This window comes from Camellia sinensis, chromosome 7 (assembly GCF_055761805.1).
Source record: "Camellia sinensis isolate YWXY chromosome 7, ASM5576180v1, whole genome shotgun sequence".
Taxonomy (NCBI): Eukaryota; Viridiplantae; Streptophyta; class Magnoliopsida; order Ericales; family Theaceae; genus Camellia; species Camellia sinensis.
The window spans coordinates 129,300,836-129,318,468 of NC_138967.1; the positions used below are offsets into that span (position 1 = coordinate 129,300,836).

Below are 17,633 nucleotides of genomic sequence, written 5' to 3' on the forward strand. Positions count from 1 at the left end.
ATGCTTGCTGCAGCAACACTCTGACATCATAAAAACTTCAGGGTTCCAAACACACAATAAGCCTCCAACACTCCCATATATAGTGAATATATATATATATATATATATCATATTCACTAACACATTCTAGGATCTCTTTCTATGCAAGTATCTTTTTTATGGCTAAATTTGTCGCCGATCTCCATGTTGAGTCTCAACTAACATGGACTGACAATATTTCTCCCTGGCCTGGCTTGTTTACCCAGCCTAATCATAAAACCTATTTATCCATGTTTCTTTCAAAAGAATTATGTTTATGAAATCCCAACAAAATAGCTTGTGTATTTGCTGATAAATAAATAAATAAATACCCTGCAAGTGCATATCCCACATAATTAGCATACCTAGCATCTAAAATCATACAAATTCTATCTCATCAACAAGTCCAAGAACCAAGATAGAGTAATATGACATTACATTTAGGTTTATTACTACCACACACACACACACACACACACACACACATGTATATATATATATATATCATTTCTTATACAACTATAGGTAGCTGAATAGTTTTGCAATAAACACACTAATGTAGTAGTATATGACAACGTAGACATAAATGACGGGAATTAGAAATCATCTAAAAATTTATTTTTTATTTTTTAACTTATTGGAAGAAACAATAAGTTTGCCATTGACTGTAGGAGGGTAATCCAGCATACTCCAATCTCAACAACTTGAACTCGATCATATCTAACTGCACACAAAATATTGATGGAGTCAAAGTAAAACAAAATATACAATTCCTTAGAAAATATTGTTGGAAGATGCATGGAGATTTTATAATTACAAAAAGCATTTTGAATTTAATCATTTAAGAAAACAAAATTCAAAATTTTTGATATGGACTTTTAGATTTTTCATTTGAGAAGTGATTTGTGAAAGAGACTAATGAATAAAATAAAAATTCAAATAATTTCTCTTATTGAATTAATATGTACAGGTACCTTTTGATTAGTTTTCCTTTTCAAAAAATTTTTAGTAAAGGGACTCAAATCTTAACATTATGTTTGGATTTTGAATTTTGTTGTGAGGTATCTATTATATTTGACTACATGTTCAGATTTATTGTCAAGAGTTTTTTTATGAAGGGAAAGAACTAGAACGTATCATGTCTATCTTATGTTATGTGTTTTGTTATGTTTTCTTACTACTACTACTACTACTACTTCTTCTTCTTTATTATTTTTTTATTTTTTAATGATTGGAATGATTAAATTTCTACATAGCATATTTGTCAAGAGAAAAAAAATAGATTAAATAAATTTAGTTTATTTTACTTCATTTTCTTCTTCTTCTTTTTTTCATTTTCTTTTTATTTGAATTCACAATCCCTCCACAAATTCATGATTTTTTAGCATAGCCTACACTGAGAGAGTTAAACCTGAACTCAAGTTGCACCAAGGTAGCAGAGAGTGTCCTAATAGGAAAATGGTTTGTTGCCTACCAATGATTCTACCAATTACTTGTCTAGATATATATAAATATACATTAAAAAGTTGTTAGTGTTAGGAATTTAGCAATATTATAATAGGGTATTTGATACAAATTATTTGAGTTATTTGCAATATACATATTTTTTATTTTAAAAATGTGATAGATTATTTAGTGAACATTTTATTTATATATATTACAAAACCAAAATAATTTGAATAAACTAAAAGCGAAAGAAGACTATTTAGGAGATGGAAGAGGGACCCTCCACAAATTCATGAGTTTTTTAACATAGCCTACACTAAGAGAGTTAAACCTGAACTCAAGTTGCACCAAGGTAGCAGAGAGTGTCCTAATAGGAAAATGGTTTGTTGCCTACCAATGATTCTACCAATTACTTGTCTACATATATATAAATATACATTAAAAAGTTGTTAGTGTTAGGAATTTAGCAATATTATAATAGGGTATTTGATACAGATTATTTGAGTTATTTGCAATATACATATTTTTTATTTTAAAAATGTGATAGATTATTTAGTGAACCTTTTATTTATATATATTACAAAACCAAAATAATTTAAATAAACTAAAAGCGAGAGAAGACTATTTAGGAGATGGAAGAGGGAGTGCTTTTTTATTTTATTTTTATTTTTTGTTATCAACTTTTAGCTTACCAGTTACACCAAACATACAGAATAAAAGGAGCTTCTACAAAACTTCTATTTTGGAGTGCACCACATGCAAGTTAAGTTATTTTTGGTGATTTTAATACAACTTTCAGTCATAAGTAGATGGGCCACGATAAATCATAATTAAATATCACTTTAGATATAACTAATAAATTTTCCGGTTAAACCAAAATAACAATTACAGTAAGTCATAATTAAATTATAGCCAACATTACAACGAGTTATAACCAACACCAAAACGCATCATAATCTAATATCACTTGAGGTATTATCAAAAATTTCTTCAGTTATAACCAAAATAACATCTATAATTAATTATAAGTAAATAAGTCATAACTAATGACTACAAAAGTCAGGCATATAATACATCATTTGTTAAAGTGTTATATAGAATTCCGTTATAAATATTATGAAATATGTATATATATATATAATATTCGGAAATTCTATGCTTTGGTTTACACTTTTGTGTCTTTGATTATGACCTGTTATCTTGTTAGTTATGACACATTGTGATATTGGTTATGAAATTATTTCGGTGATGATTTAAGAGTTGTTTGGTTATACCTAATGTGATGTTTGGTTATAACTCAAAAGTTTTTATTTATTTATTTTATATATATATATATATATGATTCCCATAGTATTGAGTTATGTCGTTTGTGATAATCAAACTCACAAATAACATAACTTGTATATGGTAGCATTACCCTATATATATATATATTTTGGGTAAATTAAGATGGTAGTCCCTGTACTTTACCTCTTGCGCCATTTTAGTCTTTGTATTTTCAATTGGCTCGATTTTGACCCTAAATTTATGATTTTATCTCAATTTGATTCAATTACAACTCTTAGCATTTTTTAATGAAAAATACACATATAAGTATCACGTGCCATATTCTTAAGGGTAAAATTACAAACTTACTCAACTCATTTAATTAATCTCAATCAATTTAGTGATTTTCCTTATAAAAAAAAAAAAAAAAAAAAAAAAAAAAAAAAAACTAACAATATTATTAATTGGGCCAAATTAAAATAAAATTTAAAATTAGGAGTTAAAATTGAGGTAATTGAAAGCGTATAGACCAAAATGACACAAGTAAAATATAGGGACCACCATCGTAATTTTATTTATTTATTTTTTTTTAATAAAGGAGGATATCAACTAATTACATTCAGCTTATAAAATCATAACTAGACATATGATACACATTTTTTTTAACGTGTTTATTATAAATTTTTCTTATAAATATTATGAAATTTATACATATATATATATATATATTTATAATAAAGGATGATCAACTTACTTTACTCATCTAGCCAATAAAGGTTAGAGAACTCTTCTTCTTCGATGTCAAAATCACTTTCATCCACGGTTGCGCATTCCTAAAAGAAAAGAAAGTAAAATACATATAAACAAAAAATAAATATGAAGCACTCCAGTTTAGTAGCCTCTTGTAAATGTTCAAAGATAAAAGAGTTCATCAACTGACAAAAATAATTAACCGTAAATCAAGTTGAAAAAGAAAGTCAACCTCTCCTTTCAGAAGTCGTTCCTCTAAATACTTATTGAGATCTTCTGTCCAAAGGCCTTCATTGCCACGTGTACTTACAAATATCTGTGACATGCGTACTTGTCCCAAAGTAAAGTTGTGCATATCCGGACACCTCTTCAGAACAACTCTGTTTAATGATGGCAAATTAAAATTATAGTTTGCATTACAAAAACTGTTGAGGTTTGGTAGATCTTTCAGTATTAGCCACACCAACTTTGGGAATTCAATCACATCAATCACTTTCTTGAGCCCATCCTCTGTTGCTGCAATAACTTCTTCCATCACTGGACAAGACTCCAAATAAAGTACTTTAAGTTGTTGAAGAGCCATGGCGGTGGAACATGTGAATAGATTTCTCAAGAGGGAACATTTCTTAATTGTTAGGTATTGTAGGCTTTGAAGGCCCAGAATTCCATGGGGATCCTTGTTCCACAAACATGTCAATTGAGGTAATCCATCCAATTCCATCATTCTTACTTCAATTAATGGCCTAACATGTTGTCCTTCTCTAACATTTAGCCCCTCAAGTTGAAAAACCTCTGCCACCTCACTACAATTTCTCACAATTAACTTGTCCAGATTCGCTACGTCCAAGAATTTTAAACTTATTTTGCTAGCCTGAAGATTCCAAGGATGTATCTCCCTTGAGTTTACACAATTATCGAGAACTAGTGTCTTCAACTTTGGGAAAGAAACCTGCAAAGATTCATTTAGTCATCTTGTTTTATAACATAATGAAATAGGCTTGCATATTGGAATTCAACGTCAGTGATGATTGATGAGACATGTTTCTCATATTGATGAGCCAAAATTTTATTTTATGTGTGGATTATGAATTTAAGTAAAGATTTTAAAAAAAAAATTGTAAAAGCAATGTCAACAAAATATAATTTTTTTTTTATTTCCCATTGTCTTTCCAAATTTCTATCCAAATTTATGATCAAAATGTTCAAAATAAATAAATAAATATATATATATATATATATATAGATTTGTATATTAAAAATGATAAATCATGTAAATAATGATTAGCAAGTGACACACGCAATGCGTGTGCAATTCAGATAAGTAAGAATAAAAATAAATAATAAAAAAATTAATATCATAATATTTATGTTGCCTAAGTGGTAAGATTGTTCTTAATGAAACTTAAAGTCTTGGGATCAAACCTGGGTCATGCTTTTGAATTACAATTTTTTTTTTTAATTTTAGGCTAGATAAAGCTACCACAGCATGACTTGAAGGCTTGACTAAACAAGACAAAAAATGAGATACAGATATCTCATAAAAGGTAGGTCTCACGTATATTTGGAGGTGTAAATCCTTGTTATTTTTAATTATTTTAAATTTTCTAACATAATATATGATATTTTCTAAATTTTTGGGAGTGTGGTCGCCTCCCTCTACACCCCCTAGATCCATCCTTGGGGATCTCACCCTTTGTAAGATATCTATATTTCATTATGTGTTTAGTTTTTTGAGTATTATTGCTTTATTCCATTTATAGATTAAACTTAACCTTTTGTCTCCTAAAACATTGTATGGGAACCGAGTTTTGACGATTGCAGAAAGACCAAGTACATACTTGGAAGCTTATTATGTGAACATCTCATTCGCCCCATCTTGCATCACTCGGAAGCCGAACATCCTAGTCGGTCGCAGAACTAGTTAAGCAAGGAGCCAAGTGGGAATTGATTCATGACGGAAGAAGCCGAGTGAACATTCACAGGGTGGATTGAAAGTGGGCCAGACCCTGAGGCCCACAGAACAAGTATATATAAAGGAAGGACAGCCAAAATAGAGGTATGGGTGACAAAATCCAAGAAACTTAAAACTTAAGCAAACGTGAGATATATACTGACTTATCCGTCGAAGTGCTAATTCTGACACCACCGACCGGAGTGTTCATTCCTTTTCAGGTGATTAGCTGAGGATTTCGAGTGTCACATTGGATTCAAAGAGTATTTCCAAACCACATCACCACAATTGGCGCCATCTGTGGGAATTACTCCAGCACATCCATGGCGGGCGTGAAGGAAGATCCTCTAGCAGTCGCTGACGACCTTAGACCACAAGTTGATACCACTCCAAGCAACCTGCTTGGACCAGAAAACGTTAACGCACGAAGAGCTTTGAACTTCGACTCAGCTGCCCTGACCTCACCCTCGACATCAGCACGTGAGACAATGAAAGAAATTATGGATCAAGAGAAGCAAAACGAACAGAGGTTGGAGAACATGATGGCAGAGAATGAGCGCCTTCGACAAGATTTAGCCCTAGAGGTGGCAAAATCCCAACAGGTTATGAGCCAAGATCCGGAACGACCTCTGAGAAAGGATCATCGATGACCTCGAATTCGGAGACAAGACAATAGCACTGATTCTAACTCGTCATCCCTAGAATCCAAAAAGAAATGACGGGTCATGGTCTCCAGTTCTTCCGAGGGGAGTCCGCGTCCAAGGACTAAACGAAGAAGAAATGATTCAGACGAAGAGGATCAACATGACCCCTTTGTGAGACGGATCGCAAGGGTGGTACTACCCAAAAAGTTCAAAGCTCCTTCGTTCACCCTGTATGATGGCAAATCAGACCCCACCGATCATATCCGTCATTACAAGCAAGCCACGACACTGCATGCAGACGACGAGGCCCTCATGTGTAGAATATTTCCCAGCAGTTTGGGACCATTGGCCGTCAGATGATATTATAAATTGGAGCCGGCATCCATTAAGAGCTTCCACCAGCTCCAAAAATCCTTCAAAGCAAGGTTCATCACCAATGAGGTCCAGCCGAAGCAGGCCGATTCTCTCTGGGCAATGCAAATTCAATCAGGGGAGACCCTACATGCTTATTCGGCGCACTATTGGGAATGCTTTAATCTCGTAGATAATCCATGCAACGACTCCATGGCCATCACCGCCTTTAAAATGGGGTTACACCCTGATAGTGCCCTCCGTAGCTCCTTGACCAGAAGGCCTCCAAAAACAGTCTGGTTGCTAATGAAGAAAGTAGAGGAATACTGCAAAGTGGAGGATGACGCCCTGCGGGTTAAAGCCGGGCACAAGGCAATCAAGACGGCCCCATCTGAGATCGTTTAGCCGATAAGTTCTGTACCCTCGCAGAGCCCTGAACGACGGAGTCGGTCTAAACGTGACAGAAAATGAGATTCACGCCGACCAAACGAACAATGTCCGCCATGAGCTAGTGAACAACTTCAAGTGGATAGCAGGCACACCAGGCGCGCGGAGAAGAAATATACAGAGTTGTTGGAGCCGATTAGCACGGTTATGTCTAAAATTCAACATCTTTCGTTCTTCAAATGGCCATCCAAGATGGCCGGACCACCTGACACGAGGAGACGGGATTGACGGTGCGAATATCATATAGACCACGGACATGATACCGACAGGTGCTATGCCTTGAAAGATCATCTTGAGGAGTTAGTACAAGACGGTCGGCTTAAGCAACACGTCCGGAAGAACAGTTCCACCAACACAATTGCTTTACGACAAGAATCACCTCCACTCGGTGTAATCCATATGATTTACACCCTACCAACAGCTTCCGCGGTGCGTACAATTCAGTCGTATCCCGACCGCCTGAGGCAACTCACACCAGCGAAACGGCCCCATGAAGCACTGAGTATTTCTTTTGATGATGCTGATTTGGTCGGCATAACGCTCTAGCACATTGATCCCTTGGTCATTGAACCACGCGTAAACCGATTCACCATTGAACGTGTTCTCATTGATATGGGGAGTACTTCAAAAGTTATGTACTACAAGACTTTCATCAAACTCGGCTTCACTGACTCAGACCTGTCCCTGACTCATTACCCGTTATTCAGTTTCAACGCTAATTCAGAATACCCATTGGGCAAAATCACATTACCAGTTCGGGCGGGCTCCCGATTAGTGGATGTTGAATTTTTGGTTGTCAAGCTTCCCTCGCCGTATAATCTCATCATGGGACGAACCTGGCTGCACATCATGCAAGCTATTCCAAGCACCTACCACCAACTACTTCACTTCCCTATTGAACACGGCATTGAACACATTCGTGGTTCCCAAAGCGTGTTTATCTTCTTGTCGCAAAAACACCAAGAGAGCTAGAAGTGAATTCTATTGAGGTATTGGATTGGGAGAGCCTCGACAATGTTGGGCGGCTCCCAAGTGAAAAGGCAACGGAAGCCTTGGACCGAGTTGATGGGAACCCTGACAGGTTCTTCATGGTCGGCGCCTCCCTAAATAAAGTTGACAAGCAATAGCTGATTTCCTTCTTACTCGGCAACTTGGATGTATTTGCATGGTCGCCGTATGAGATGTCGGGGGTGGATCCGTCCGTCTCTTAGCACCGTTTAAATGTTGACCCCAAAAGTAAGCCGATTATTTAGAAAAGTCGGCGGTCCGCCGCAGAGCATGCTGCTACCGTTGTTGAAGAAGTTGACCGGTTGCTTGATGCTGGAGCAATCCGGGAAGTGACCTATCCTACATGGCTGTCAAATACAATGGTGGTAAAGAAGAAAAATGGGACTTGGCGCGTTTGTGTGGATTTCACGGATTTAAACGAAGCTTGCCCCAAGGACTGCTTTCCCCTCCGCAGAATAGACCAACTTGTGGATGCCACGGCACACCATCAACGTATGAGCTTCCTGGATGCCTACAGGGGCTACCATCAAATTGCCATGCATCTGGAGGATCAAGAAAAGATTGCATTCCTTACCCCAAGAGGAACCTACTACTATAAGGTTATGCCTTTCGGGCTGAAGAATGCAGGGGCAACTTACCAAAGATTGGTCACTACCATGTTCAAAAAGCAACTCGGCTATACTATGGAGGTGTACATTGACGATATGGTGGTCAAGTCCAAAGAAGAAAAAACTCATCTAGCCGACCTGGAAAAGACATTTGGTATTCTGCGCAAGTACAAAATGAAGCTAAACGCCTCCAAGTGTGCACTTGGGATCGGATCTGGCAAATTCCTTGGCTACATTGTTAACCACCGTGGAATCGAAGCCAACCCGAGGCAAATCACAGCAATTCTAGAACTTGGCTCTCCTCGGTCGATCAAGGAGGTTCAAAAGCTGATGGGGATGGCTACCGTACTCAACAGGTTCATCAGCCGATCCACAGATCGCTGCCGACAATTCTTTCATACCCTTCGGCAAACCAAGGCTTTCGAATGGACCTCCGAGTGCGAAGCTGTTTTGAGCGGTTTGAAGACTTACCTCCGATTAGTTCCACTTTGGACAACACTTTGGCAGGTGATCCTCTCATTTTATATTTGGCAGTTTTCGATCAGGCTGTCAACGCCGTACTATTAAAGGAAGAACTTGGGGAGCAACGGCCAGTGTATTATGTAAGCAAAGCAATGGTTGACGCCGAAACACGTTATCTTCCATTGGAAAAACTCATCCTTGCTCTTGTCATGGCAGCAAGAAAACTGATGCACTACTTTCAGGGGCATACCATTGGGGTATTAACGGATTACCCCCTTCGGTCAGTACTTCAAAGTGCAGAGGTGTCAGGGCGCATTTCGAAGTGGGCTCTCGAACTCGGCTAGTACGATATTCAATTTCTGCCAAGGACCTCAATCAAGGGACAAGTGCTTGCCGACTTTGTCGCCGAATTCACTGGAAGCCTTGCCGAATTTCAGTCTGATCAAATTCAACCTAAGCCGAATTGGAGGTTATACGTCGGGGACTTATGGCAACTGTACTGTGACAGGGCATCCAACTAACGTGGTTGTGGGGCTGGCATTGTGATCATGGCTCCCGACGGGTCAATAATTGAACAGGCAGTCAAACTCGGCTTTGAAGCATCAAACAACGAGGCCGAATATGAAGCCTTGCTAACCGGCTTACGAAATGCACATCTCCATGGTGCTCAGTGGTTACTTGTCTTTTGCGACTCAAAGTTGGTCATCAATCAATTGAAGGGAGAGTATGCGGCCAAAAACGACCGTATGGCAGCTTACATGAAAACGGCAAATTCCTGGCTGGCCAAATTTGACCATCATGAATTGAACCAAATAACTCGTGATCAAAACACACATGCAGACGCCCTGGCTTGCTTAGCCTCTGCCATTAACTCAGAGATTAAATGGACAATTGAAGTGGGATTCATCCCTGAGCTGAGTATTGGCCCTTCTGAGGCAGTCCAGGTCAATGTCATAGAATTAGGTCCGAGTTGGATGGACCCTATCGCTGCATTCCAATCTTCCGAACAACTCCCGCCAGATAAGAAAGAAGTGCACAAGCTGCGAAACAAAGCACTGCGATACTACTTGGATCCGCTAGGAAAGCTCTACAAAAAATCCCTCTCCGGTCCATACCTAGAATGCGTCCATCCAGATAAAGTCAAGGAACTCCTGGCTGAAATAAATGAAGGAAGTTGCAGTGCCCATTCTGGCAGGCACTCTTTGGCTCATCAGGCTGTGACTCAGGGCTATTATTGGCCGAAAATGAAAGCTGTAGCCGAATGTTATGTCAAGAAATGTGAACAATACTAGAAGTTTTCCCCTTTAACCCATTTGCCTGCTAAAGAGTTAAACTCTATAACCAGTCCTTGGTCGTTCGTCCAATGGGGACTTGACATCGTCGGACCATTGCCTCGCACCCCGGGCAACAAGCGATTTTTGATTGTCGCGATGGATTATTTCACAAAATGGGTCAAAGCGGAGGCATTGACACACATTCGAGATAACGATGTTAAGTGTTTTGTATAGAGAAATATCATAACACGATTCAGCATTCCAAGGGAACTTATTTCTGACAACGGTACCCAGTTTGATTGTGGTGTCTACTGAGAGCTTTGCAGTAAGTACAGAATTCGGCCCTATTTCTCCACCCCGGCTTATCCACAGAGTAATGGCCAAGCCGAAGCCTCCAACAAAACCATTTTGGACGGCCTCAAGAAGAGGCTGGAGAAAGCTAAAGGCAGATAGGTCGAACAATTGCCGAGTGTATTGTGGGCTCATCGCACTACTCCGATACGGTTCACTGGGGAAACGCCATTCGCTTTGTGCTTTGGAAATCAAGCAATCATCCCCTTGGAGATCAGCCTCCCAACCTTGAAATCAAAAGCTTTTGATATGGGCCGAAACGACATGATGTTGGCATTGGATCTAACTCTGATTGAAGAATGAAGAGATCGTGCCCTTGTGTCCATGGCACGATACCAGCAGCAACTCGCTAAGTCATATAATCAACGAGTTCAGCTACGCCGCTATGTACCAGGCGAATTGGTTCTGAAGAAAGTGCTTCCAGTTGCCAGGAATCCGGCTGATGGAAAATTGGGTCCCAACTAGGATGGCCTCTATCAGATCGACTCAATCACGGGAACAGGGGCATATCGGCTCAAAGACATGTCTGGGAGGAGTCTGCCACGCCCTTGGAATTCCTCGCATTTGCGTAAATTCTATCATGGAACCCAACTTGTGGGGCATGATACCTGTTTTGAGTGATTCACTATGTATACATTTCGCTTTTGCAATACAAAGTTTTCTATTTACTCATTGTGAAACTCAATTCAAAAGTCTCCCGAATAAAGACTCCGGATTCGGAGCGCCCTTCGTGCATGACACAATTGGCCAAGATTAAAAAGCCTTCTAATTCGGAGCCCCATCCATGCAGGTCACGTTTGAGCCAAACAAGACTACGGATTCGGAGTTCCCTTCGTGCATGACACGATTGGCCAAGATTAAAAAGCCTCCGAATTCAGAGCCCTGTCCGTGCAGGTCACGTTTGGGCCGAATAAGACTCCAGATTCAGAGCGCCCTTCGTGCATGACACGATTGGCCAAGATTAAAAAGCCTCCGAATTCGGAGCCCTATCCGTGCAGGTCACGTTTGGGCCGAAAAAGACTCCGGATTCGGAGCGCCCGTCGTGCATGACACGATTGGCCAGGATTAAAAAGCCTCTGAATTCGGAGCCCCATCCGCGCAGGTCACGTTTGGGCCGAACAAGACTTCGGATTCGGAGTGCCCTTCGTGCATGACACGATTGGCCAAGATTAAAAAGCCTCTGAATTCGGAGCCCCATCTGTGCAGGTTAGGTTTGGGCTGAATAAGACTCCAGATTCGGAGCGCCCTTCATGCATGACACGATTGGCCAAGATTAAAAAGCCTCCGAAGTCAAAGCCCCATCCGTGCAGGTCACGTTTGGGCCGAATAAGACTCCGGATTCAGAGCGCCCTTCGTGCATGTCATGAGTGGCCAAGACAAAAAAGCCTCCGAATTCGGAGCCCCATCCGTATAGGTCACGTTTGGGCCGAACAAGACTCCGTATTCGGAGCGCCCTTCGTGCATGACACGATTGGCCAAGATTAAAAAGCCTCTGAATTTGGAGCCCCATCCATGCAGGTCACATTTGGGCCAAACAAGACTTCGGATTCGCAGTGCCCTTCGTGCATGACACGATTGGCCAAGATTAAAAAGCCTCTGAATTCGGAGCCCCATCCGTGCAGGTCACGTTTGGGCTGAATAAGACTCCGGATTCGGAGCGCCCTTCATGCATGACACGATTGGCCAAGATTAAAAAGCCTCCTAATTCGGAGTCCCATCCGTGCAGGTCACGTTTGGGCTGAATAAGACTCCGGATTTGGAGCACCCTTCGTGCATGATGCGATTGGCCAAGATTAAAAAGCCTCCGAATTCAGAGCCCCATCCGTATAGGTCACGTTTGGGCGGAACAAGACTCTGGATTCAGAGCGCCCTTCGTGCATGACACAATTGGCCAAGATTAAAAAGTCTCCAAATTCATAAACCTAACCGTGCAGGTCACGTTTGGGCCGAACAAGACTCCGGATTCGGAGCGCCCTTCATGCATGACACAATTGGCCAAGATTAAAAAGCATCTGAATTCGAAGCCCCATCCATGCAGGTCACATTTGGGCTGAATAAGACTCCGAATTCGGAGCGCCCTTCGTGCATGTCGCGAGTGGCCAAGACAAAAAAGCCTCCGAATTCGGAGCCCCATCCGTGCAGGTCACGTTTGCACCGAATTCAGATGCCCGTCATGGATTTCACGACTGGCCGAGTTAAAATGACTTCGAATTCGGAGCCTCATCACTAAACGACACTTTTGGGTCGAGTTGTCATTATAATTCGACCCGCGTGTCTTATGTAATTAACAAGCATAAACGCATTTGATGGAAGATAGAAAAAGATTGATAATATGTTTACACATTAAATGAAATAACATGCCGACATGTCAAATAATTCGCTACTAATCTACGACAGAGCGTTACAATATGTTTAAATTCTATTTGGCTTCCCCTTCGTCGTCGCTCTTCTCAATTTCAAAAGCCTCAAAGGGAAGTGACAACTCTGATATAATGTCGACGCCGAATCAACACCTTTTTCTCGAAGAGCCTCTGCCGTGGCGAGCTTTTCCTTAGTCTTCTCCATCCCAACTTTCCGGCCATCGTGGAAGCCTTTTTCATAAGCCCTGCCCTTTACGGCCTCCATCGCAAACATGCTCACCGTATCACGGTCGGCAAGTGCATAACTAATAAGCCGTTGAGTCACTCTCTCTTCCACAATCAAGTTAGCTTGTCCGGTTGGTTGTGTCTGAGCGACTTTGACCTTCCTCAGCTCACGCTCAGCCGTTTCCGCACGAGCTTCCAAATTTCGAATACGTTCATCTTTTTTCTCTATTTCACGTCGCGCGGCATGAAGGCGCATGCCGATTTCATAGGTGGTGTACAGCCCTTACACCGCTCCATAAATGCCCTCTCGAAACACCTCGAAGTCTGGTCGACCAACCATCGACTACTGGACTTCTGGCGGAAAAATCTATCGTGCAAATTCGACTACCACGTTCGGATCGCGGATGATGGAGTCTGCCTCCGTCATCGGTTTGTTCTTGACGAAAACTGAAAAGCTCAATGGGCGTGGCGGTTCACTAGCCTGACTTCGCGAACGAGGGGAGCTCTCCCGTTGGCGCTTCTCCTTCCTCGGTGACCTGCTTCATCGACACGGAGAGTGGCGCCTCTCACATGCTGCAGATGCCCTACCTCCCGTACGGGGAGGTTCACCACCTCGATTCATTGCTAAGTCCAGCTCAGCCAGCTTTCTACCCTCTTCCTTACTGTTAAAGAATAGTCTAGTTGACATTCACACTCCTCCGACCACGTCTGACGGACAGAGATAGTTACTTTTTGCCACACAATTGGAATCTCCTACTCCATTTTTAATCACTCAGGAGTGCACTGCACTCCCGAGGTGACCTCATCAATGCGCGCACTCCATAGGCCACCGACATTCAGCGTTCTAGTTCATAACGGGGCAAGGGTAGATTCGTTAATCTTAATGGCTACCCTTCCAGTATCTTTGCAAACTGCAAAAATACTGAAAGTTCTCAAAGACCGCTTGAGCGAACAAAGGACCGCTCGAGCGAACTGACCAAAATCTGGGCAACAATTCTATTGAAAAAAACAACTCACAACCTGTTCCAAACGCAACAACGACATCTGAACAACCAAACTCAACAAGAAATAAAATGAATAAAGATATGAACAACCATTCAAGAATAGGAATCTTGGATCCAAAACAATAAACGGGTTGGGTCTAAACCAAAATCATTATAACCTTCCACCCGTAAGGAATTTCGTTCCTGAAATTTAAACAACGCCACAACACGCACATACACAATCACAACCACAACGATGCTTCCCAAAAGCCATAACACCACAAACTACTCAACCATGACCACCTCCTTCTCAATAGTAATGCGATAAAGTAAAATGAAATTCAAGCTATAACCACGCAAGGAAACTCATCAAAATCACTTACGACGCTAACACGTAACAAGGTACAAATAACACTTCAAGCGAGGAAATTCAAACACACATCACACTCAGTTATTTCAAACCCAAAAGCACCTCCACTCATAAAACCACCCTAAATACTCTATTCACTCAAAATCTTCATCTTTCCCTTCACATGACAACGTAGACATTTCCAAAGCAAAACCTCTCAAAAGGCAAAATTTTAACCCACAATAACCCAACTACGCCGAGGAACACAACCACACACAAAAGAGAATAAAACCATTCCTAGTACCCATCATGAATTCTAAGTTACAACTTTTACTATATAAACAAAGCTTGCCACAACAGGCACACCAAAATTCTAGAATTGAAAACAACCAAGACCCATCATAAACTTTTGTTCCTGTTTGTCTTGTTTGCCACAAAAACAACACCACAGTTACGCCAAGACCCAAACCACAACATCTACAAGACAACTCCCGAAACCAACCTCGTGCTACCCGCCCACACAAATTCAAAATCTCCTTTTTACCTAGGTGCATTACACAAACCCACTACCAGTTTAAAACAACTAAATTTCCAACAAGAAAAGTTTTAGTTCCCAATTTCCTTTCCAAAAGACTTCAATTGATAACGCTCCCAACCATCACTCGACCAATGACACAACCATTTCAAAAATAAAATGGTAATCTTGTTACGACATAGAGATAGAACACGTCAAACATGACAACAAAAAGTTAAACAACAATAGAAAATCACCCGAAAATTAAATTCCATTACCACAATGATGACATCCATCAACCACCCGTAACTACACCCTTTCTAGCAAAATAAGTTGCCACAATCGTCTCCACCTAAGGACTAACAACACTGATCAAAACGCATACCCGGATAACACTCTGAACAAATGATCTTAAGATATACACAAGATTAAAAACACCTGAGGATTAATTCGCCCTGCTTCACGAGAATACCAAGAAAGGACTACACTCACTATGCACTGTGCTAAATTTCTACCCTAGGTATCGGTCACTACCTTGACTTTCCTCAATAACAACACACTTGAACTCCTTATCATCCACTACCTCAACTCACCGCCTTCCCTCAAATCCAATGCCTCTTAGAATTTCACCTCATGAACCTAAAATTCGCACTTCACAAACTTAACTAATCATGAAGGGGTCTAAACAGCTCAAATACTAACAAACCATCCACACGTTCTTATAAAGAAAGGACAACTTAACCAAGCCAAAGAAAGGAGTTTGCACTCAATCTCGAACTTACAAAGGATCCTGTCAACCTAGGACAAAAGGTCACTTTAACACGTACTCGGCTCTTATAATTACTTTTAATACTTCCCTTAATTCTCCTAGTTTCTCACTACCACCCAACTCAAAATACACCTATGATATGAGCTGCTCTACTACGAACTATCATACCTCTTGATTCTAATCAAACAAGGAGTCAACATCCCGGGATCACAACCCTCACTGCACAGATATAAAGTACTCCTATTCCACAGACAAAGCTTGCAAAAAGGACTCTACATTTAGTACAAGAAACACATAACCAACCACATCAACACACTCTCGCATACTGCAATATATGATAACTACCACAAAACGAAACTAACTGCCCTTAATAGACTAGGAAGAAATTTCCAAAAATGAAACTCAAGCCACCTTCACGTCAATCACTCTTAACTACTCCAAACACCAATACTACCAACTCCTAATAACCTGATAAGGAATTCTTAAAGATGTACTAAGGACACTGATTCATCTAACTCACTTCTTGGTATGATAACAACAACACCTTACCCTACACTAACCCATTAGACTCAAACACTTAATCTATGCAACCACTCTCCTCTCTTAGCACCAAAACAACAATATTACAACACCAAACACTCCTAGATGTGGTTCTACAACCTCTCCCACACCCTCTTAAGTTCAAAGTGAACTTCTCGAGGCCAAAACAAACAACTCCCCTTCGCAGAACAATATACACCCCCCAACGCAAATCACATACAACCACACCACACCACACCACACTGAAGACTGATAAGGTCCATGATAGGCTCACTACCCACACCAATCCACATGCATCCGACAATAACACTGCTCATGTCACTACAAGACACAACCATCCTACTCTCCCAAGAAGCCTCCACTGCAATAAATTAAAACTTATACTTTTATCCTAAGCCAATAGCCAACATTAACTAAACTGAACATACTCACTGGTATAACTCCACCCTCACAATGTCCCAACTAGTCACAATGACCCTCAAAATACCCGTCTTTCATAACCAACTCTAACGTCCACCTATTCTAAATCAATTTCAACCAAACACAAATTATTTAACATAGCAAACAATCTCTAGTCAAAATAAGGCTCTCTGACCATCACATTCCCAAGTCAAAATGCAATAGTTCATACCCATCAATATGAAGATTTTCAAATTCCACAACTCATCACATTAAGGAAAACTCAAAATCACTACCTAACTCATAAAAATAAACAACCCACCATACATACGTATATAAACAAAAGTCATAATATTACAACATTCCACACTTTACAGGTTACAAAACAAAACGATCACATAATACTTACAACCATTTGCCCTCCAGTCACAAAACAAGGTATAACCAAAACTAACTACCCAAAACAGCCATGCCTCCGCCAACACCACTATCACCTTTCTAACCAGACTGTCAAGACTGGTCATTCTCAACCCTCGAAACACTTCCAGAAATCTGACACCAAGAACAAGAGCAACAGACGTGACCCAGTTGGCCACACTTGAAACAAACAGGAATCTTCCCACTCTGAGGATAAAAGTTCGACCATCCAAAGGCTCTTGAAAACTGGCTTACTCGATTTTGGTATTGGCATCGCCCCTGCCTGGACAGATAAGGTTGAACCCGACTAGATTGCGAAGCACCCAAAGAAGTCCATGATTGCGTACAAAAATGCCTAGTATGACCTGATTGATTACAAGCATAGCAAATAGGTGGTCCCCGAATACGTGACTGGTTCGAAGTTTGAACTGTTAAGGATCCCAATGACTGCTCCTCTTGTGAGCACTCGATCACCCCCAGTCCTAGTTGGCTAGATGATCT

The 17,633-nt window shown here is 40.5% G+C and overlaps 1 protein-coding gene across 3 annotated transcripts in view; it reads right to left on the reverse strand.

Moving 5' to 3' along the window:
• Positions 1–437: 437 nt before the first annotated feature.
• Positions 438–17,633, reverse strand: part of LOC114304381 (disease resistance protein At4g27190-like) — an 89,547-nt gene continuing 72,351 nt past the window's right edge. For all 3 annotated transcript variants that reach the window (XM_082879376.1, XM_082879375.1, XM_082879374.1), the window contains 3 exons: positions 3,713–4,429; positions 3,485–3,563; positions 438–742 (listed from right to left, as the gene is read on the reverse strand). In XM_082879376.1, coding sequence (XP_082735502.1) covers positions 3,486–3,563; positions 3,713–4,429 — 795 coding nt within the window. In that variant the 3' untranslated portion in view covers positions 438–742; position 3,485. The remainder of the gene's footprint in view (positions 743–3,484; positions 3,564–3,712; positions 4,430–17,633) is intronic.